The sequence below is a fragment of the Clupea harengus genome, chromosome 12 (assembly GCF_900700415.2).
Source record: "Clupea harengus chromosome 12, Ch_v2.0.2, whole genome shotgun sequence".
NCBI lineage: Eukaryota > Metazoa > Chordata > Actinopteri > Clupeiformes > Clupeidae > Clupea > Clupea harengus.
The window spans coordinates 17,476,611-17,499,236 of record NC_045163.1 but is presented as its reverse complement, the minus strand read 5'-3'; the positions used below and the strand labels follow the sequence as shown (position 1 = coordinate 17,499,236).

Sequence of the window (22,626 nt, the reverse complement as noted above, 5' to 3'; positions counted from 1 at the left end):
TTAGGGGAATTTGTAAACTGATCTATGCATCATGCGTTGGGTGCAACAAATTGCTAGTCGAAATCGTGCCAACTAACGTTATAAGGGACCAAGATAATCAGTTGTATGTCCCAATCTGTGTAAATGATTTCCAACGCAAGATATGGCCCGGTTACAAGGTGCATAGACAAATTATGACTAACTACTAATAAAACAACCTACCAATACCGCCAGTTATCATAATACCACGTGTATGAAAATAAATTGCAGGTAGAGCACGTCATTAATTGAAGCAGGCTAGTCATGAAATCAGATTTGTAGAACAAGTAAACAAAGAATTACGGTAATGCTCTGCGCAATTTGATGACGTTTATTTTGTGCGCAGGTTAAAGCAGTACTGTTGAATCCAACGTTTGTGTATTGTTTATCTGCAGAATATCAACCGCCCGGTTGCATTGTCGATTATTCCATATGTTGTGAGACCAGACCATTAAACGGCGCACCTTCCGTTCAATGTCACACATTCCCTTCAATGCACCAATGATTCTGGAAAAGAGCTAGAAGCTGTTTAGAGTCAGATACCCGCACTGGTAGTAACAATAAGTTTCTCAATCATCGAATCATCGAAGCTTTTCGTTTTGGTGCCATATTCGTTTTTTTGAGTGTGTAGACAACTACTATATAAATCTGCATCAGTGGTGTCGACGTCTGATAGTTTGCAAGTTTATCTTAAACGGCGATATCACAAGTCTGCAGTTATGGCTGCGAATCCACCTGGACAAGGTAGGAGTATTACTGCTTGGCTTGGATGGCAATCAATTATATGCTGAATGTGAATAGATCTTATAAATATCTGGGCTTTCAATGCAGTTGGTAAAGATGGGATTTATATTTCATTCAGTTTCTTAACTGTATTTACTGTTGAACAGCGTTTCTTCCAAATGCTTCAAAATACAAAAGCCAAGTTACTCTTGCTCATCCACAGGATTCCAGAACAAGAACAGAGCTGCTATTTTAGCAGATCTTGAAAAAGAAAAGAGACGATTGATACAAAGCCAATCCATGAACAGCCCAGGAGCAAGGTAACTTTTTTCCCCCTCTTTACATCAGCTACCCAGTCTCAAGGATGCAGTATACTGAATGGGGAATTCTGTGTTTGGAAACAAAATTGTATTATGTAAGAATAATTATGAAGAAAAATAACTGTTGTGCATGTTTTTAACCAGCATCCCTCTGGCAAGGCCATCAGTAAATAACGTAGTCCGAGACCATGCAGAGCAACAGCATATCGCTGCCCAGCAGAAAGCAGCTTTGCAGGTAGGTTATCTTCTCTCACAGGGAAGATGCCTATGCTATTCGAAACGTATAACATTAACATAACAACTTCATATTGTGAGTAGCAGACCAGTGTTTACCATTGCCTCATGCATGTTGGGTGTGTATTCCCCCCCCCCCCCCCTGTGTTTCAGCATGCCCATACTCACTCCTCTGGCTTCTTCATCACTCAAGACTCTTCCTTTGGAAACCTCATACTTCCTGTTCTGCCACGGCTGGATCCAGAGTAAAGGGAGTTCTATGGACAAGCCCACATTCTGTACATGGACTGAGTTGAGTTGTAAAACTGATCTCTTGGCTCAGGATTTTTCAGCTTCAGACTAAATAAGGGTCATAAAACTATTTTGGTTAATTGTGTGTTGACATTCAATTTCCAATTTTTGTATTCTAAAGTTTTAAATAAATTGTGTATAAGTACATGCATCCACAGTGGTCATTGCCTTGTTCATTCAAACTGAATGAGCAGTCTCTGAAATGTCATAGCCCATTAACCTTGATCAATAGAACAAGTCTTAAACAATATCTTCAAATTTACAAATAAATTCTGTATATATTTTGTAATTTAAAAAAGCTGTCAGCATGCCATCACCCTGACACAACCGGAGAAAACAAATCCAAAAACATTACAGATGTCCTGCCACATGAAGTTTTTAATGTTTTCCATTGCATTCCATAACACATTTTAGAACAGTGCTGTCATGGCAAAGAGAGAGTCCGGCATAGTCTGGACATCCATATTTGCTATAGTTACACACGTGTATAACGTGTATATTGAATAATACTTTGTTGTAGTAATGCACATTTTTTTAATCAATTTGCGCAGGCAATGTTGTCCGTAAATCACTTGATATAAATGCACTTAAGAAATTGGGCAAAAAGGCAAAGCATTTATAACAGTGCTATTTCAGTAAATACAAAAACATATAACACTTAACATGAAGACAAAGTACAAGTGGATTACACATAGTGTATACATCAGCCCTTCCAAGATCTTGCAAAATGTTGCACAATGTTTCTCAAACATTCCCAAAATTGCGATGATTTTGAGTGTTGTTGTTCAACTTCCTGCAGGAATCCCTAAAAATTGTGATCCAGCCAGGATCTTGTGAAAACTTTGCGGCCAAAAGTAACTGTATTTGTGGCGGGAATTCTCAAAAGTTGCGGTTGAAATTGCGCCCAATAATACAGATTCCATGTATTTGTTCTTTTTTTTTGTGGCAATAAGAGAAAACTGCAATCTGTAATTGTGCAAAATCCTTGCAATATACGTGAATTTGATGCAAAATCCTGGAGGGACTGATACATACTGCATATGCATTGTCACTAGTTAGCACCAAAATAGGATTCTTTCATTTATATGCTCAAGGAGTGCAACAACAACATGAAAGAGACTTCAAGGTACAGTATGCGATTCTGGCGAAAGGTTGATGATATTTGAGCTCAAGAGCCAATCAAATTACATCCGTCCCTCCAGGGCTCCCATAGCAAAGTGTTGATTGGCTGGAATAGCGTATGGCTCACTCTGAGCCACTTTGTTTGTTTCATATTTACAGAACCAGGACTGTATACGACCACTTGAGTTTTTTTGAGAGCACACACATAACAGACAGTTAGATGACCATGAGGAGCAATTCCCTGAATTTGACAGAAAGCGCACTGGATTAGAATTACGGACTGCGCCTTTCAATGTCAAATATGTCAATGGAGCATAACATTGTCGGAGGACAACAACATGGAAGATGACCAAGGCTAACCTAAGATTTTCTGCTTTCTCTCCCCTTGGACCTCATAAATCACAGTGCTTTCTGACCGCTGGTCAGTCTCCCCCTTTCAGGGCCGACTACATGGCATCGGCAGGGTCGAAGGATCCGGCAATGACGAAGTTAGTGGTGCCGGCATGGCTGCCCATGGACTGACCGCCCTGTTGGCTGAGGTTGTTGCAGATGAGCACCAGCTGATTGCTCTGGGCCTCAGACAGAGTGCTGCAGCTCTGGTACACGCTGAAGTTGGTCCTCCTCCCCGGGATGTTGCCCTTCTCGCACATGGTCTTCACCATCTTGGCCAGCTTGTTCTTGCCCAGCGCCTGGCAGTTGAACCAGTGCAGCGCAGCCAGGTTCACCACGGGCTTGATTGACAGGTAGAAGGGGGCGTCCTCGTACAGCATGGCTTGGGGCCTCCGCTGTGCGTACTCCTTGTAGTCCTGCACGGGGCAAGTCTGGGGGTTCTGCAGCGTGGCGTAGATGCGGCACTCGGTGCCTGAGCGCCGGGTCTTGTTATTGATATCGCTCAGATCCTGGTAGGTCCATTCCAGGCACTCGAGTCCCGACTCGGAGGAGATGAGCCGAATGTCGCCCCATTTCAGCGTGGAGCTGTGGAAACCTGTGCAGTGCCCAAATGCCTTGGTGTTGTTGAGCCACACCAAGTTGAGCAGCCCCTCGGGGTTGTACCGGCTCAGCAGACCCCTCTTCCTGAGCAGCAGCTCATCAGCCACTGTCAGCTTCATCGACTTGTGAGGTTTGTTGCCCTTCCCCTTGAATTTCAGCTCCAGCTGCTTCTGCTTCAGGGCCTCCTGTGACCGCCTGAACTCCTTGTCTCGTGTGATGCTGTAGTTGTAGCGCTGCTCCTTCAGGTAGCGCTCCAGGCCGCACTGGTAGTTGGCCAGGCTGTTGGGCTCGTACTCTGAGCCGTCCTTCTGTCGGGCATCCACGAAGAAGGAGGACAGATAGGCGTCCAACTCCTCGGGCGGGATGCAGTAGATCTCCCGGGTCTCTGTGGGATACTTGGAGATCAGGAAATCGCGGAAGTTGCGGAGGGCCGTCTGGGTGCTGCGGATGGTCTTCTCATTCTGCTCACGGTTAGCTTCTGAACGGTCCTCCATATCTGTGGAAAAAGAAAAAGATGCATTTTTCTCCTATGTAATGGTAGTAATAAAGTATTATGGTCACTCCTCTAAACAGATGGACAAAGTAACAGTATTTTGAAAAGGTTTTTTGGCCTAATGGGAGGGATGGCAAGAAGACTTTCCTATGACAAATCTGAGACACAATGATCAGTTGTAATGAAAACCACTCTGTCTGTGGGAACTACGATTCCAACACAGCACTATAGGAGACTCAAATTCGTCTACCTCAGTGTAATTTACAGCCTTATTTTGCCTTAAAAAAAGGCAATAATTAGTTTTGAGACCTGCTCGTTATTGCCGTTTGAAGATGATTATATGAAGAAACACATTAATGACAACACAGAGAGTTGGCATGGTTTCCAAATAAATGTTTTATTAGTGATATTTGATTTTTGTTTCTGAAATGATTCAGAGATTTACTGATGCAAATCACCACACACATGTCAAGTCACAGAAGTAATATCACAGGGGCCTCCAAGAAAAGAGAACTATATTATTCCACAAAAATCAACAAAAATGTTTCTGCATTATCTGGATCTTTTTAAAATTGTATTGACCATATCATAAATAGATACTGAGTAATTGTTCCCCGAATCAGAAACACTGCACCTGACAAACATACTAAGATGACACATAATTTCAGATATGAGTTGACAGGGAACAGGGCTTCACAGACAGATGTGTAATTTGCACGAAGGTGAGCTTCAAATATGATCTGAAAACCAAAGAGTTGTGGACACTGGAGTCAGCACTGGTTGAGGAAAGAGAAACTGCTGTAAGTTCTCAACAACATGGACCAACACAAGAAAACATCCAAATCAACCATTAGTGAGCACAACTATCATTCAAATGGTGTAAGTGTTCTGACATACGAGTGTTCTGCCTACAGTAGTTTATCAGTGACAGACAAAGGCTGGGAGAGAGAAGTTGACGAGCACATCTGGGAATGAGGTGATTAGGACAAAAGGCCAAAAGAAAAGAAAGAAAAAAGATAACACTCAGTCCCATCCATCACTGGGAGTGAAAAGGGTGTGATTGTTGGGGGGCGGCTGATCTAAAGGCCTCTCATTTGCTGACGATTGGCAGAAGCTCCCCCTTGGCTTTCATGGCTTTGATCTTGGCTTTGATGTTGTCGTCCATGGCCTGTCGGCAGCGGACGGCATAGCGAGCAAGCGTCTCCTCCTTCTCGTCCCACGGGGGCAGTGCGTGGAAGACCTCGGGGGCGGCCAGGCTGAGCTCGGCGATGGCCGCCGTGCGGGAGATGGTGTTGCGGTCCACGCCGATGCGGTCGAAGGCCACCTTCATGGAGACGCTGCGGCGGAACTCCTGCAGCGCTGCCATGTACCGCGCAATCACGCCCACCACGTTTTTCACTGCAGCAAGAGAATACACTCGTTAGCTTTAGTGCCTCACACACACACACTCCTTCAATGACTGTAGTGACTGGATCACTATATGGTTTCTCGCATATTTTTCCTAGTGTTTTTGTGAAAAAATGCCATGTTTTGAGAAAAAGCCATGTTTTAGAATCAGAATAAATAAATAAATAGATGACCAGTCTGACTAAGCGACAGATATTTATTTTGGTTGTGCTGTGGTGAACTTACTGCGCACTCGTGTGTTCTCCCCCTCTCTACATCTCTTGGAGATCTTGATCCTCTGTCTGTCCAGAGGGTGCAGCTCCACCTCCTCGAAAGAGTCAAAGAGGGCAGGGGACTCAAACTGCCCACCCTCCTCAGGGTAGGTGTTGATTAGCTGATGAGAGCTTCCTGGTTCCATCTGATTGGACGAATGAGCCCTCCTTTTTTCTATCAGATAACACGGTGAAGAATACACAACATGAACATACTACTACCTTGCAGAAATGAATGACTCAGCCCAAAGCACAGGAGTACACACAACCTAAGCCTCTATAGATATCCCTTTCTCCCAAAACAAACAAAAATATATAAAAAACGTTTCTTAGTTCTACTTCTCTACATAGTTCTACGTATTTATTTTATAGAACCAATTAAAGGTTCTTCATTGTTTTGCATGAAAGGTGCTATACAAATAAAGTTTATTCTTATTATATTATTGTTATTCTTATTCCCTGTACTGTACTACCTGTAAAATGCCTGTTTCATTTGCCTCCACAGAGAGCCCTCACCTGGTCGAAGCTGGTCCTGCAGGAAGTCACAGATGAGCTCAGCCTTCTTGGTGAGCTCCTGCTGCAGCAGCTCCTTGTCCTGCTTCAGGCTGGTGATGGTGTCACCCATCAGATCGATCTTGCTCTTCTCTGCCTGCAGCAGGGCTTTCAGTCGCTCAATCTCGTACAGGGCCGGAGACACTGTGCAAAAGAAGAGACATGCCACTTGTTAGGCAACGTGTGATTTTTATGTCAGCATTTTGAAAAAAGTAATTAAAGAATGCTGTAAAGACAGAGCGAACATGCCATGTATACAGAGGCATGGAGAAATGAACTTGTTTGTAAATTAAAACATTTCAAACCTATGGTAATGCACTGAAAATGGAAAAGAAAAGGCACCATCACAAAAAGGAAAAAGGAAGGAATTATTTTTGGAATTATTACTTCCTTGTGAAAACGTAACTGCAACTTGGAAACTATTGACCAGTGTAATGACAGGTTTCAAGCTCATCTGACCATTTGACAAATTCACATTTCCTAAATTCCCTGATCTAACATCATCTGGATATGACAGGGCCTCATTTAAATGAATTAAGAACATCTACACATACTGAGGCGGTGGCATATGTAAATATGCAGGCCCAGAAGATTCAGATTGGTAACTCGTTTTTTTCAGTTATTTTTTTTTTTAAAGAATGGAGCAAATAGTCACATAATATACAAATCTGATTTGTGTACAATACATGCATGCTTTATTATATGTCAATACAAATAAACTTTTTTGCTAATAACAAAAATAGCAAATTCAAAATAAATAACAATGCAATTTCACTAGACTACATCTAGTTTAAGCATGAGACCTAACTGCGTAGAACCGGTAAAACTTCTAAAATAGTTCCCACAAAACTCTAAAATGCAAGATGGTAGTAAATAAAAGTTGGTCAGGCCAAAAATACATTATACATATACATTTATCAAGGTAATTAGATCCAAGAGAGACTTAGACCCACCTGCTAACCTGCTACTACGGTGGTTTATGTTCCTTTCCCTGTCTTCAACTGCACAGTTGATCTTGGTTATTATGTAATTACTTTACTTTAACTAGCAAATAAATGTACTGGATGTATGTATGCATTTGAAGCATTGTGTTAACTGAATGTACATGATAATTCTGAATCAGCACCTACCTAGAAATGTATTGAAAACTAACTGTAATTCATTATGAGTAGTTTACTTGTCATGTTATGTATTTTATTCATCATTCCAATCTCAGTAGCACGGTAAGTAGTTTACGCCCTGTCCGTTACTGCACAAAAGTGAAAGAGAAACCTGAGGGGACCGATCTTAAAATCAGCGACAGTTTATACTCAGACATTTAGAGCACAATTTAGATTTTAAAAGTTGTTGACAACCATTCCCATCCAAGAGCTGAGTTGGTAACTCTCATTATGGTTAATCTTTCCGAAGGAACAAGTTAAGAGATTCAGTCTTGAAGAATTGAGACAGTCATTTAGATTTTTTTTTTTAATTCCCACATTAAATAACAAAAGAGTGATGATAAGCAAAATATCTTAGTTCAACATTCATGATGGAAATGTACGGGAATTAATCAAGCTTTATATACATTCATATGAAAATAAATACTACTTTACCTTTAACCGTACTGAAAATGAAACTGAAAAGAGATCTTAACATTTCCTACAATTAGTGAACATAGATGCCACCCCCTGTTGAGTTTCATTAAACCCAAAATCCTTTTAATGAAATCTCTTCATCTTCATGTCTCTCTGTTTGTTTTGTATTGTATTGTATTGTGTTGTAATGTATATTTTGTGTAAGCACACTGAGAGTCACTTTACCAAGTCAAATTCCTTGTTTGTGCAAACTTACTTGGCCAATAAAACCTGATTCTGATGTGACAATTGTGTTATTCACTACCTACTTCTGTTTGTTTGTTCATTTTGTCATTACTGTGGCGACAGTCACTAAAATCTTTTTACACATCCCACACGTTCCCTAATTTGGTTGTCCCTCTTGTTGCCGTTAATATATGGTCATCTGTGTCTTTTCTCTGTGTCAGTTCAAAAGTCATCAGGTGACTGCTGTAGGTAAGAAGGCCCCATCATGTAGTGCTCTGGGCTGAAGAAGGGTACTTGGCCTAGCCTTCGCCTTTGGCTCATCCTCATTCTGCACTTGTTGATGCAAGCTTTCTTCAGCTTGGAGGAGTCCACTGACGTCCAGCCATCCAGTGTAGAGCAACGGAGAACATACGCTGTGAATAAATAGTGTTGGTGAATGTGTGCAAGACTAGGCCTATATGCGAGTCACAACATCTTCCTGAAATAAATTACTTCAGATACATGACAAATGCAAAAAAGAGTCTGAACTACAAACATATCATTTATTGAATTACATACTGAGCCATTTTCCACTGAAGATGATTTTTTACCCAGTACAATCAACTAGTCCCTAGTTATACTCACTGATAATCCCGTCAACAATCCTTCTGTCCAAAACCTTCTTGCCGTTGGGCACTTTGCCCCTCTTCCCGAACGCCACGGCCCCTACGAGATCGTCCTCGCTGAAGAAGTGCTCGAAGAGCTGGTGGAACAGACGCATGCAGTCCTGCCTGGACTCCTGGTGCATGGCGGCCAGGCGCACCGTGGGCAGGTACACCTCCGAACCCGGGTAGAGCTCCTGCTGGCCCGGCCCGGGAGAACTGTGACCCACCTGCACCTGATCTTCAACCAGGGGGCTCTCCTCCTCAATCTGTTCCAGGGAGGGGGGAGGGTGGGGCGGGTGGTGTGGACGAGGAGGCCGTGTTACCCGCTGTTGGGTAGGCTCTTCCTCGCGGAAAGAGAGGATTTTACCAATGACCGTCTGCAGGCTTCTAAGAGTGCTGGGATCTGTGCAACAGAACAATCGTAGGTATTTCAGCCACGAAAAGAGAACACCACATGCTCTATCAGGTTCGGAGAGAAAAATTGTTAGATCACAGGAGCTATTTGATAGGTGAAATCAACCTGCTAAAACTATAACTGTAAGAAGAACATGGCTAGGATGTTGATTCTCTAGAGCCTTACTAATCAACTCCATTCTTGACAAAAATTGAAGAATAGGAAGGACCCCATAAAACTACTTCGCCATGAGAGAGGGATGACATCTCATCTCACCTATACTCGCAACAAATTCCTCGAGCTGCCATTTGCCTTGGAAAGACTGCTCATTAGTGGAGTTACATAAAAACGACATGGACCCCTCTGCTGTGCCTCTCGTTTTGGGCAAGTAACCCAAACAGCCTGCAATGAAAACAGGGTAGATTTAGAGGAATGCTTAGAAAACATTAATATTGAATGATTTGGTGAAATAACCAGTTTTTGTGGTAATTTTCTTTGTACACAAAGAACTTATAAGAGTTATAAGGATGAGCCTATTTGCAGGTGCAAATACAAAAGCCTCGATCTTCCCATTGCAGGAAAGCCATCTCATTGGCAACAGTATAAGCAAGTACTCAAATTGTGACTTTAATTGATGGAAATACTATTTTACAACACTTCTTGGAGCCCATTAATACACATGATATTAAATAGCAAAATACCTTCAGCAACCATTCAAGTCACTACGATTTAAATCCCAGAAATATATTTCACTGATTGGAAAGGCAAATGAAAACATAACATAATCAGGTGGGTATTATACTTTTTATTTTATAAAATTAAACCTAGTGAGGACAGAATTCTATGAGCACAGAAAACCTTATTACTCGTGTTACACCTTTCTTACACACATAATCTGTCAACCATGCTACCTGAGGCTATGTGCAACATGAAAGAAAAAAAGAAAAAGAAAAAAGGACAAACACATTCATAACTACAAGACTGTTTTACTAAGTACCAAATACAGGCAAACTAACCATTGTATAAAAAGGATGGCATCCCACTCTCTCCATATTCCATCTTCTTTCATGTTTGGCAGATCTGTAAGTGGGGATCATAAACTTGTTCATGCCTTGAAATCAATATATGGTGACCAAAACAGCTATTAAAAATATAAGCACAGAACTAGTCACTGAACTGGTCAACTGACTATTTTCAGTATTTACAGTCACTGGGCCAACTAACTGGCTAAGACAATTTTAAGATGTAATTTTAAGATAGCAGTCTAACTTGGCACACAAAGAGAACATTATAAAAAATAAAAATAAAAACACATGAAGAACTCACCTGCACTGTGATAGGTTATGATCGCGGTGAAAATCAAATATGGCCTCAAGTGTTCCCTTCTCAACTGAAACGCCAAAAAATATTTACAGTACATGACTGTGCGGTCTGACAAAAAGAAAGCAGTGATCTAGGCATAATTCCATGTTAATTGTCGTCACAGGAATAATCCACATATATTGCATTCAGCAAAAATAAATCTGATGATAAAAGTTCAAATATAATTTGCATATATTATATTCGATCATATTGTTTTATATTATATTGAGATGAAAGGGACAATGTGAACTGGAAGGGAATTTTGAATTGAAAGCAGAGGGCTTTACCATGAGCTAAACTGATGTTGCCTATTTCACAGACTTAAAAGAACATTTGTAGGAGAATGAATACATGCACCAAATTTCTTTTTTCAAACACATGAAACGACCAATCCATTCCAAAAATCAATTTTTTGTTGTTGTTGTGAGTTTTGTTGTCGTTTTGTTGTTGTTGTGTTTGGCTAAACTGGTTGAATGCATCTTCAGTCTTTTAAGAGGAGTAACCTGTGTGGCAGATCTGCCTTGATAACCTCATACAGCAAGGTTTGCATACATTTTGACCAGCACTGATGACAGAAGTGAACAGCTAACACATGTGAAACATGATTGGGCTGGTAAGACCAGTAGAGCAAGCCTAAATGGTGTGATAAAATACATAAAGTATAAACGCTAAATGCATGGTACCCTTTGTTAAAGGCTAATTAAACAGGTTTGATGGAATAGTACTGGATGCTGGTGTTGTTGTTGTTGAACTTTAAGACTGAATCAGAGACTGAATATGAGATCACTTTTAGACGAGTGAGTCAGTATAATTAAACAGATATCTTTGATAGGCTATCTAAATACATCATCTCACTTCATAAACCACAGTAGGCAACATTAAACCAACATGGCTGCATTTTGAGTGTGTGTGTGTGTGTGTGTGTGTGTGTGTGTGTGTGTGTGTACACGCATGCGTATGAGCGAGTGAGTGAGTGGGAGAGAGAGAGAGTGTGTGTGTGTGTGTGTGTGTGTGTGTTTGTGTGACTGTGTGTTAATTGAAAGTGACTACTCCCTCACGCCATCAAATCTGAACACAGCCTCATCTGGGTGATGTACCAAATGCTGCATCTCATTACTGCGCCGCCCCCTCCACCCCCCTCCGTCACTGACACTGACAGCACGGTTCTGGGCCTGCTTCACTGCCTCGACGATTGACAGCTCTCAACCCCTCTTCTGCCTCCACAGCCACCACCCCCTCCTCCATCAGCAGACAGGGCGATGGGGGTGGGAGGGTGGAGGTATGCGATGTCTGAGCACAGACAGGGGAGAAGATGAAGGAATGGAAGGGAACAGGAAGGGGGAGGGGGTCCGTCTTCAGCACTGCAGCATGATAAATCTAATATACAGTCCTGACGGCACGCCCCCGACCGCCACGTAAATGTTATTAAATGAATAAATCAGAACAAAGGCTGCCGTAGCTTGGAAGAAGGGACGGCAATATGAGAACTAATATGTACGCTGACCCGCCACATGCTGTGTGGTCCTGCTGTCCCTTACTACACCGCAACATGGGCAAACGCTCTATGGGACTCAGTGCCCTTTTGTGTGTGACATCCAAATTTGAACCTCTCCAGTGGGTCTGTTTTAAAATGTGAAATAGGTCATTGACATTCATATCATTCATATCATGTTTTCAACTGCTGAACAGCCTTACATGGTCCACTGCAAATGTCCTTGAACAAATAGGCCTAATTAATGGACTTGCTAATCACCTTGCTCGATTTGCATGAGATTAACATAAGTGGATTCCCTGTAGTTGGCATACTTTAGTCTGAAAAACAAGTCACAGGTCTAGCAAAGGCCCTTGGTATTTGTTGTTGTCAGTTTTTGAGAAATATGGTAAACAGACTGCCTCAACCAGCAATAAAATTGAAGTAGGTTAGAACACAATATCATGAAATAAAACAAAAAATATATATATTAGCAATGATCTTCTACAGTAATAATGTGTTTTTTTAAATAAAATAATAACTAAAAACATATATATATTTTTTTAAAACACTCATACTAACCTAAAGTCAGGAGCAAAAAAAATAGTTAGAGGAACGTGAGGAGAAATTCACTGAATTTGGCAAAAAGTCTACTCGATTATAATAGACGACACAACTCTGGTGGGTCTCATCACCAAGAACGATGAGACCCACTACAGGAAGGAGGTCAACCTTTTGACCACGTGGTGCAGAGACAACAACCTCCTGCTGAATGTCAGCAAAACAAAGGAGATTGTGGTTCACTTCAGGAAAAGCCACACTGAACACCCACCACTGACCATCGATGGTGCTGCTATGGAGCGTGTGAGCAGCACCAAATTCCTAGGGGTGCACATCAGTGAGGACCTCTCCTGGGCCACCAACTCTGCATCACTGGCGAAGAAAGCCCAGCGGCGCCTCTACTTCCTCCGCAAGCTCAAGCGAGTGAAAGCTCCCATACCCATCCTGAACGCATTCTACCGGGGCACCATTGAAAGCATCCTGTCCAGCTGCATCACTGTGTGGGGCAGTAGCTGTACTGAACACAGCAGGAAAGCACTGCAACGCATAGTGAACACAGCTGGTAAGATCATTGGTGCCCCACTCCCACTCCCTTCCCTGCAAGACATATACACCACCCGCCTCACCCGGAAAGCTACCTCGATTGCGAGTGACACCAGCCACCCCGCACACAGTCTGTTCAGCCTCCCACCCTCTGGAAGAAGGTATAGGAGCCTCCGTTGCCGCACCACCAGACTCAGAAATAGCTTCATACACCAAGCTGTCAGGAAGCTAAATTTTCTCCCCCCCCCCCCCCCTAAAAATCACTCAGGACTCTGCAACAAAACTGTCCCTTGCACTTTTATCACTTCACCACTTACTGTTATACTTGCACTGCCAATGTAACAAATACATCTCACAGGATGTCTTTTTGCTGCCTTTTTTTGCACTACCATAACCTCACTTTAAAGTAAACTTATGCTGCTGTACATGTATCTGTATGTTTATAACTATATCTATATGTATATCTATATGTCTTGTCTTATCTGTTGTTGTGCGTGTGCACTTTATATGTTTCACCGTGGGAGAGTGGGAAACGTTTTTTCGATTCCTTTGTATGTCTTAACATGCAAAGTAATTGACAATGAAGCTACTTTGACTTTGACTTGACTTTGAATAGAGGACTGTACCTTTAAAGTCAGGTCAAAGAACAAAAAGACTGAAAAAAAGAGGCGTAAGACTTTACCCGAGGCATCTGCTCTGGAGTCTGCATTTAAGGTCTGTGCTGCCATCAGGTCCAGGTCTGTGTTTATCGCTGTGCCCAGGTCTCCATAGGGCACCGAGGACTTGGCCAACTCATCCCCCGGCATCCTGTCCAGAAGCTCACTCTTGCTGGGCAGGTGTAAGGCTCCGGCAGGGGCGCTCGAACTCTGACTGGGCGCTTTGCTCTGGGCACTGTGGAGAGGGGCACGCATGGGTCGGACCATGGACTGGGGGTGCGGGGAAGAGCTGCTGCCCGTGGGCAAGGGCGAGACCCCCAGGGAGTCTCCATCCATCGACGATGGTTTGTGGGACAGAGAGGAGAGGGACGAGGGACGCGTATGGGAGCTTGGCCGTGGCGACTGAGAGACGACTGTAGATGAGGGGCCTCCTTCGGAGCCCGCAGCTAGCTGGGCATTGGCCACTGTGTAGTAGTCCTCCGATGTCTCCTGCTTGATCTTCTTAATGGCGGGGTCCCCGGCACGCTCCTCTGCCGCTCCTACCCCGGGGATTGTCCTCTTGCGAAGTGGCGCATGCTGCTGGTGGGGCTCGGAGTCACCATCCTCGTCCGTGGCGGACGACTCGCAGACGATGTCGAACAGGCTGCTGTTATACTCCTCCACATTGTCGTCCGCCTCCGAGGGCTCGCTGCAGTTAGAGAAGTCACATGAGTCGCCCGCCTGTCCGCAATTCCCCTTCCCCTTGCTGGCATGCTCCAGAAATCGCTCCCTCTGGCTGCCTGAGCCACCTGTGGTGCCCTGCATAAGGTTCTCCGCATTGATGCTCCGGCTGTTCGGGTAACAGACTCGCTCCTTCTGGCTGCTCTTACAGGTGGCAGTCAGTGGCCAGTGGTAGGCGTGGCCTGCGCTGCAACCCCAGAGCGCGGTGAGGTTGCCGTGGGCACCCTCGGTAAGCAGGTGCTTGAGACTGGGGATGAGCGTGCAGATGGTTCCATGGCTGTGTGCCCACTTGACCAGCTTGGCCAGGTTGTCCGACGAGGTGTGCAAACAGTCTTCCATGTTGAGCTGCCTCCCCTAATAAAAGGACACCTCAGAGTTGACAATGATTCACGTAGTGCTTATAACGAGTAACAAAAATAAGTTATCAAATAAGTGATAAAATGAAATAGGTAGTAAATCAAGTTTTTATAGTCACGATGGTTACTCGCAATAATGGCAACTGACCCCGAATCACATAGTTCGGTAACAACCTACGCAACAGCGTAGGTTTATAACCTTATGTTATAACCACAGCAAAAGACCTATACAGGTTAAAGCCGTTCAAAGTTGATCGTATGTGGCCATTTGGCCTATATCAAAAAGTAACGCTCAGTACATATTGGCTAAAAACTATTTAGTTGGCTATAAATTGGCAAAGTTGGCCAACGTAACGGTAAATATCGATTAGCGTCGTTCCCTGCTCGCGACTGTTAACATTTGCATTGTCACAATGCAAGCTATTCGCAAGCTACAAGGTCCATTATTAATTTGGTAAGCTGTTATCAACATACGGGAGAAGTATTGGATGTAAACAAGGTGTAGCATAGTGGGATGGTCAACTGAAAGAAATGTTAATAAATTACCCAGGCATTAGCATCTGAAGCTAGCTGTCGATGTCCCGAACAGACGTATGCATTCGGCTGGTGACAAGCCATCATATTGGAACAAAGACATCAAGAGCAAAACATTTGGCCATACCTTAGTGTAGGAGAATCCTCTTGGCGTTATAACCACTCACATGTAGAAGGTTAACGTTCCGGCCTCAGAGGGTCTCATGTGCGACTCTTCTCCATTAAAGTAAATATATGTTGTCGCGCATATAGATGTTTTTTTTAACACAATAAAATGAACCTCGCACCTGCGCACTTGGGTACTTCCGCGTAGACAGGAAACGCGTAATAAGTCACTTGTCTGTCAGCTGGTGTGATTACAATAATACTTTGAGTTTAACTGTTCTTGCATTGGCCAAAAAAAATGTATAGGCTAATAATATTATAGGTACCAAATTGGTGAGTTAGTTTTACTGATATTTTACTTGAATTAAAAGTCTTCCCAAGCAATCGCTTCACTAAATATTTGTAGAGAATCAGATATTTCCGCAGGCGAATCTTAATTTACTTGTTTATTTTATTTCTATTTTGTTACGTTCATATTTCATTGAAATAGTTTTAACATATTTTTGATTTCAATGAATTCACAGATAACAGATGTATTTGTAAAAACACTAAATAATAATACCATTATATTTACAAATTACAAAGGAGTGCATTTTACTTCCATGCACAATAACTAATATTGACACTTCTTGATTTTGAATATAAACTCCCAAACATATTAAATTAGCAGCATCTTAGCAGTATGTTTATTAGAAAAAAAAACGGAACAATTTGTCAACACACATTGAGAGAGAGACGTGCAAATCCGTTAAGGCATTTCATTGTATTTACAGTCTGGGTTTCATCAAGCCCATCATTTTCTCCATTTTAAGGGCGAGAGTCATATCCCCCTTGATCTTCAGTTTTCCTGACATGAAGGCCATTGTTGGTTTCATTTTTCCTGTTGAGGTAGAGAATGTAACTGGTAAACCTATTTTATTAACACATGCCATGTATTTTTCCAACACTTCGCAACCTATTAAAAAATATATATCAACAACCTCAGCAGCTTGGGTAGTCGACAGGTTAAACATGTTTTGATTGTTCCTCTTAAATTGATGCTGGTAGAAGTTAAACAACATTTTTCTCTGCCTCACCTGTAAACATCTTGATGAAGTCTGCACTGTCCATGCTCATAACGACATCTGCTTTGACTGGCGGCTCCCCGCTACCTGCACTTCCTACATCGCTCTTCAGGTCAATGTACCAAATTCCAGGATGCTCCCCTGAAAACCAATACAGAATGCCATTCAATGCTGTCCATCCCTAATGGACATGCTAAAATCATTCCACAGGTCTAAACACTCAACTTTCAGTGACACCGTGACAAATACATTGAGGAGAATACAACTTGTCTTAACTGTATATTGAGCAGGATGTAAAGACAACACACCCACACACACAGAGCATGTATGCTGAACTTAAAAAATACCTGAAAGGTCAAATTTGTATACTCCTTTAGTGCTCTTGACCACATCTGGACTGATGATTCCCTTGATGGCCTTGAAGGTGTCTGCAATAGGACTACCGACTACAGCATCTCCACTGGCACTCCCAGTCTTGAAAGCAGGAGTAGCACCTACACATGCAGTTTTGATTCTGTGAGTACATCTCCATTTTTACATGTCAAAGAGTCTAGCACTTTGCACAGTCCTCCACCTCTAAAAGGTTCTGCGCCACACATTAACCTGGTCAAAAATCATCAAATGTAAATGACCCAACATATTAAGTAGAATGTGGCCCAGGGCCATACAATGCCTTGGTTACTTCCTCCTTTGCATGTGAAACAAAACAAGAGTGGCAGTACGGATTATCCATTATTTCTAACCATGATCCTCCATGTGCTTCACCAGATTCTCAGGCTCTTCATCCAGGAAGAAGTCAGGCAGCAGAGGATGACCTGGTAAAAACATAAAATGGTTATGACACGCCCTCCTTTACAGAGCCGGGGTGTTCTGTATCACAGGCCATTCAAGTCCATAACTGCAGTCTGTTCTCACACTATGATCTTAGAAGTATTATATGCTGTAATGAACAGTAAGTTCAGTTTGATAACTATACAGTACTGCATGAGATTGTGAAGATGGAAGTCTTACACACTAACCTGGCACAACTGCATATGTTTCAAAGTCCTTGATCCCCGCCTTCTTCAGAATGTCCTCGTCGATGACAAAGTTCCCCGTGAAGCTGGTGGGCTGGTTGAAAATTTCGTAGGCTGCATCAGCCATGATCTCCACCTTCCTGCACTGGTTCCCTATTTCTGAGCCTCCCAGCATGTCCATAGCTGCAGTCTGGATGGCTGGAAAAGAGCATAGGGACATTCAGAATTAAATACCACATTTAAAATGACTATAAGATCAGTGCAAGATAACAATATCAGATAAATGGAATGTTTTCTGAAATGCATTGCATGTTTTTTTGCATAGAAGTAACACCCACATCATATGTGTGAATGTATGTATATATGTGTCTATATAATATGGGTCTATTTTCAAGAATGAAACATTCTCACATAATGTGAGAGTAAGCTATGGCACTCTAAAAAAAAACCAGCAATGCTGAAAATGCTCATTAACTAATGATCAACGTACCTGTCTTAGGCCATAAGGCATTAACGGCAATGGATCCTCTGAATTCTTCCGCCATTCCAAGCACACACATGGACATTCCATATTTGGCCATTGTGTATGCTAAATTGTGTGCAACAAGACGGACACATAATTACTTACACGCATGTAAACGGTCAAATGCATTATTTTGGTTTAATAAACTACTTCAGTCCTACCAGTGTGGTTTTTGAACCAGATGGGGTTAAGGTTTAGTGGAGGACTGAGATTTAGGATGTGAGGATTTTTACTCTTCAGAAGGTGTGGGATACACAGTTTTGACCTGATAGAGGGAAAAGAAAAACAAACATAAAAATGCTTTTGTCTGTGAGCAGGAGCCTTCTTACTCCTTTTTTTAGAACAACTACCGACATTTACAAAAGGGAACTGAAAATGGAGCAGTGAAATAAGGCCATAGACCACTGTGAAGGGCACCACTCTTACACAGCACCCCTAGAGCTCTGGCCTTGTTCACCTCCACCACCTAGCTCAAGGGCAATGAGTATAGTAATGAATATTACTATGCTTGTACAAGAGCATGTGTGTGTGTTTGTGTGTGTATGTAGTAAAAAAGTAATTAAGGGATGAAATAGTAGTACAGTTCTATATTTGGAAAGCATGATTATTGTTTCAGGATGCGGTGATGACATCTACTGGACAATACATCAAACTACAACCTTACAGAAACAATGCTGTAAAAATAATGTGAGAGTAGCTTGGACCGTGGGTACACTTTGTTTTCAAATTTGTATTCTGCTTTTTAGGTTACCGAATCTGAAGAATTAAACATTTCTAATATCTCATCATCCTGCTCTGTAATGCTTACGTGAGGTAGGTTCCTCTAAGGTTAACACCCATCATAAGGTCCACTTTCTTCATGGAGGTCTCCAAAGTACCGGTCAGGTTGATTGCACTGGCGTTGTTCACAAGAATGTCAATTCCTGTAAAAATCCACAACAGAAGGGGGGAAACCATCAGTGTGGACAGGAAGACATGTTTATATGGGTTTTGGTGTTTGGTGTGTTGTGTTGATAACCTTCACAAGTTTTGTGATAGTCTTGTAAAGTTGACCACTAGGGGTGTAAAAAACAAAACGATACGTATCGATATCCGTTTTTAGCGTGTAAGATACGACTACATCGATGCGTGAAGTCCCGTATCGGTATTAAAATGGCATAAACCGGTCTTTGCCCCGATTTAAAATGTATGAACCGGTTCACAAGCGTTTCACAAGCGTTTGTCTTTGCTACACAAAACACTGGCTGACCTGTTGCATTTGATCTCAGTCAGAACAATGACAGCCTGTCATTGGCCAAAGCCCGCATAGCATAAACCAATCAGGCTGTATTCTCACAAATAACGCCAAGACCTTGAGAGAATGACAGATTACAACTCCCATTCATTTCAACAGCCAATGCTATGCTAGTTACGCTATTCATTTCAATGGCCAATGCTATGCTAGCTACTTCAGCCAAGGAAGATACATCGTTGTTGATTGCGTGATTCTATAGACATCCTCGGATTTAAATAATTATAATAATAATCAATAGGAGAATATTTGTATCATTAACAATTATGTTTAACATTTATAGTCATGATTCATCGTGATGTCCTAACATAAATAAAAGCATGAACACTGGAAATGGCAGTGAATAAATAAATAACCACTAAACTCAATCACGTGGATATAGCCATAGTGGAATAGAATGGACATATCTACATTCTGTAACAGTACCTCCACCTCTGCCCTGGTGAAATTAGGTCTGGGTTTACCGGTGCTTGCTTTGAAATTATTTTGATCAGTCTCTGAAGTTGCTTTCGCGTTGCCTGTGGAGTGTGCGCACTGCACACGTTGCAATAGCATGCCCTTATAAGGAGCTGGCGGGGCGTTTCTGTATGCAAGTTCAGGTGCATGAGAAAGCGCGTTCAATTAGGAACACATTTCCAGGCGTTCATGAATCCAGCTGAGATCTTTTCTGAAGTCTTTCGAGGTTGGTAAGAAGATATTTAATAAGACAAGTAAGAAAATGTTTCGAGAATGAGGTCCATTGTTTCCTCACAACTCAGTGTTTCCAATTATTGAACTGCATCGAATCACATCGAATTGAACTGAATCGTTTTTTATCAACATGCATCTTTTCTTGTATCGTATCATGCCCATGTATCGAGATACGAATCGGATCGTCTTTGTCATGAGAGATTTATACCCCTATTGACCACCCAATATCAAGTAGGTTACACTAGTGATGATAGTGTGTGAAATATGACATAGTATTATGTGACTCACCTCCAAACTTCTCCACAGCTTTTGCCACTGCATCATTAATCTGATTTTCATCTCGTACGTCTACGATACAGGGCAAGGCTTTCCCTCCAATTGCCTCAACTATAAGAAAAAATAAATAAACATTACTTCCACCAGCCAATTTGGGGCATCAACATAATTAATGATAACTACATCTTCCCCAGAGGTTCTCTTAATTAACAACTTCTACAAAGGTAAAGGTCGGGTATTTAGCAGAAAACCTGCAGCGATCGGGAATCAAACGCCAGTCAACCACAGTCAAAACGATAACCACTGCACCACTACAACTGTACAAAACTTACAAGGCAGATAAGTATGGGTTGTTAGTCCAACAAAAAAGACCAGGCCAAACTGTCTTATCAAAAAAGCTATATTATAAGACAAGCTTTTGAAATTTTACTTTTGTTAAACTGTCTATATAAAACTGTACATCTTGATTCCTCTCCCCCCAATTTCTTTGAAAAAGCACGATCTTTTTTTTATTTAATACAACTCATATGAATAACATAATACTCAATGAAAACCAAAACTTCAACAAAGCCTTCATCTTTTGTAATATTCAAGGTCATTGTTCTGACACTGGAGGACATACTTTCTTCAGCGGCTGTGTAGATGGTCCCTGGGAGTTTTGGGTGGGCCTGTGCAGTTTTGGCAGCGATGACAACATTGGCACCATCCTTGGCAGCTTTAAGGGCAATCGCTTTCCCGATGCCTCTGCTTGCCCCTGTGATGAACAAGGTGCAACCAGCCAACTTTCTGAAAGCAAAACAACTGTACTGCTCAGTCTCTGCTCTTCATTGGAAATTGTATTACACAGAAACTTTTGCAGATTAGGTGTGCATAAAACCTTCTGAAAAAAACTTAACTACTAAAACTACTTAGTATCAGTAAGTCATTAAAGGATTACATATATTCAAGTTATAATGGAGTACCAACATCTCAGGACAACTTCTTTGTTCCAACTTCAGAAATGGACGTCACTTGAACGCTTTATTAGCTAGGTTTCGATTAATCTGACACTAGGTTACTGCTTCATATTTAACTGTAAAATTAACGTGTAATACATTGTACAATAGGAACAATGCAAATTTGACCTCAAAGAGGTTGAACATCTGGGTGAAAGGTCAATAGTCGCTTGCCTTAATCACGTTAGAGCTATGTTTATTTAATGTCCAGTCGCATTACTTGACCCATGGTTACAAGTGGTATCAATGCTCTATCACTTAATAGTTAAGCAAGAAGCAAAGCTACACTGTAATTAGATACCATATTAACCGTATTAGCTAGCTAGCTAGCTAAACAACTAGTCCAATGTTTGCTGAATTCAAAACCAATGACAGAAGTTAGTTAAATTGTAGCTCCTTATTTATACTCTTAAATTGGTTAAGTACTCACACCATATCTAACCTACAACACAATACGTTTACGCGTTGTCAATATTATCTGTCAAAGTTGAGAACTCCCTAGCTAACGAACTCCGATAGAACTCTTTTCAGCTGTCAATGTAGCTAAACAGGTTAGCATACAACTCGATAGCCTTGCGGATTAAACTTTGTATACAAGTTCAAACGAATGCAATGACTTAACTGTCAGTTTTATAACACAGACATGATGTTGGCTTACTTAAGGAACTACACGTCTTTTTGACTAACACTACGCAAGTGCATATTGCCTAGCTAATTGGCATGAAGGACATCTAGACTGTAGATATGCTGGCCTGCAATAACTAGCTAGCCAACCAACTGATTTAACAATTAACATTAGCTTGCTAGCTTCAAACAACTTTAACAATTCGCTAGTCGCTTGCTAGCTTTCGAAAATACTAACTCACCCTGTATTTTGCAGCATTGTGTTGGATCTTCAGTAGAGGTGAGACTAGTCAAGGCAGCGACTGTGATATAATGAATGACAGTGGTGGCAAGCAACTTTAGCGTATTCAACACAACAGCCGACAGCCTTGCCCTTTAGCCTACAAAGACCCACCAGGACCAAGAAGTGACACTCGCCGCTGGTTATGAAAGCAGCGGCCACAATATTGTGTTTCGCAAGCTCATTGTTGTTTCTTTATGGTTAATTTGTATCTGTAATCTTCCAGTATTTCTACCCGTCATTACATTGAATCTATTTGTGTAGGCTAACATGCGTGACAGGTATTTTTCCAGAATCGGCATACTTTCATGAACAGAA

General features: G+C 41.8%; 3 protein-coding genes across 5 annotated transcripts; 1 reads left to right on the top strand and 2 right to left on the bottom strand.

The window, feature by feature from the left end:
• The first annotated feature begins 94 nt into the window (after positions 1–94).
• On the top strand, positions 95–1,731 carry LOC105906027 (ints3 and nabp interacting protein). Its single transcript, XM_012834116.3, has 4 exons — positions 95–762; positions 965–1,061; positions 1,206–1,296; positions 1,449–1,731. The coding sequence occupies exons 1-4, from the start codon at positions 738–740 to the stop codon at positions 1,542–1,544; spliced, it is 309 nt and encodes a 102-aa protein (XP_012689570.1). The 5' UTR covers positions 95–737; the 3' UTR covers positions 1,545–1,731.
• Positions 1,732–2,082: 351 nt separating this feature from the next.
• Positions 2,083–15,998, bottom strand: LOC105906024 (uncharacterized protein KIAA1958). Of its 3 annotated transcripts, none has more exons than XM_031578300.1 (5): positions 15,572–15,998; positions 13,861–14,908; positions 6,366–6,545; positions 5,824–6,024; positions 4,570–5,589 (listed from the first exon to the last, which is right to left on the bottom strand). In XM_031578300.1, exons 2-5 carry the CDS (start codon positions 14,891–14,893, stop codon positions 5,282–5,284), a joined length of 1,722 nt encoding a protein of 573 aa, XP_031434160.1. In that variant the 5' UTR covers positions 14,894–14,908; positions 15,572–15,998; the 3' UTR covers positions 4,570–5,281. The 3 variants fall into 3 exon arrangements, with proteins under 3 accessions (XP_031434158.1, XP_031434160.1, XP_031434159.1); XM_031578299.1 differs by lacking the exons at positions 4,570–5,589; positions 5,824–6,024; positions 6,366–6,545 and adding exons at positions 7,854–8,616; positions 8,828–9,250; positions 9,518–9,643; XM_031578298.1 differs by lacking the exons at positions 4,570–5,589; positions 5,824–6,024; positions 6,366–6,545 and adding an exon at positions 2,083–4,194.
• Positions 15,999–16,207: 209 nt separating this feature from the next.
• On the bottom strand, positions 16,208–22,440 carry hsdl2 (hydroxysteroid dehydrogenase like 2). The gene is made up of 11 exons (XM_012834136.3): positions 22,271–22,440; positions 21,032–21,195; positions 20,422–20,520; positions 18,961–19,075; positions 18,314–18,417; positions 18,120–18,218; positions 17,633–17,827; positions 17,357–17,428; positions 16,961–17,107; positions 16,626–16,754; positions 16,208–16,429 (listed from the first exon to the last, which is right to left on the bottom strand). The coding sequence occupies exons 1-11, from the start codon at positions 22,285–22,287 to the stop codon at positions 16,317–16,319; spliced, it is 1,254 nt and encodes a 417-aa protein (XP_012689590.1). The 5' UTR covers positions 22,288–22,440; the 3' UTR covers positions 16,208–16,316.
• Between the last annotated feature and the right edge of the window lie 186 nt (positions 22,441–22,626).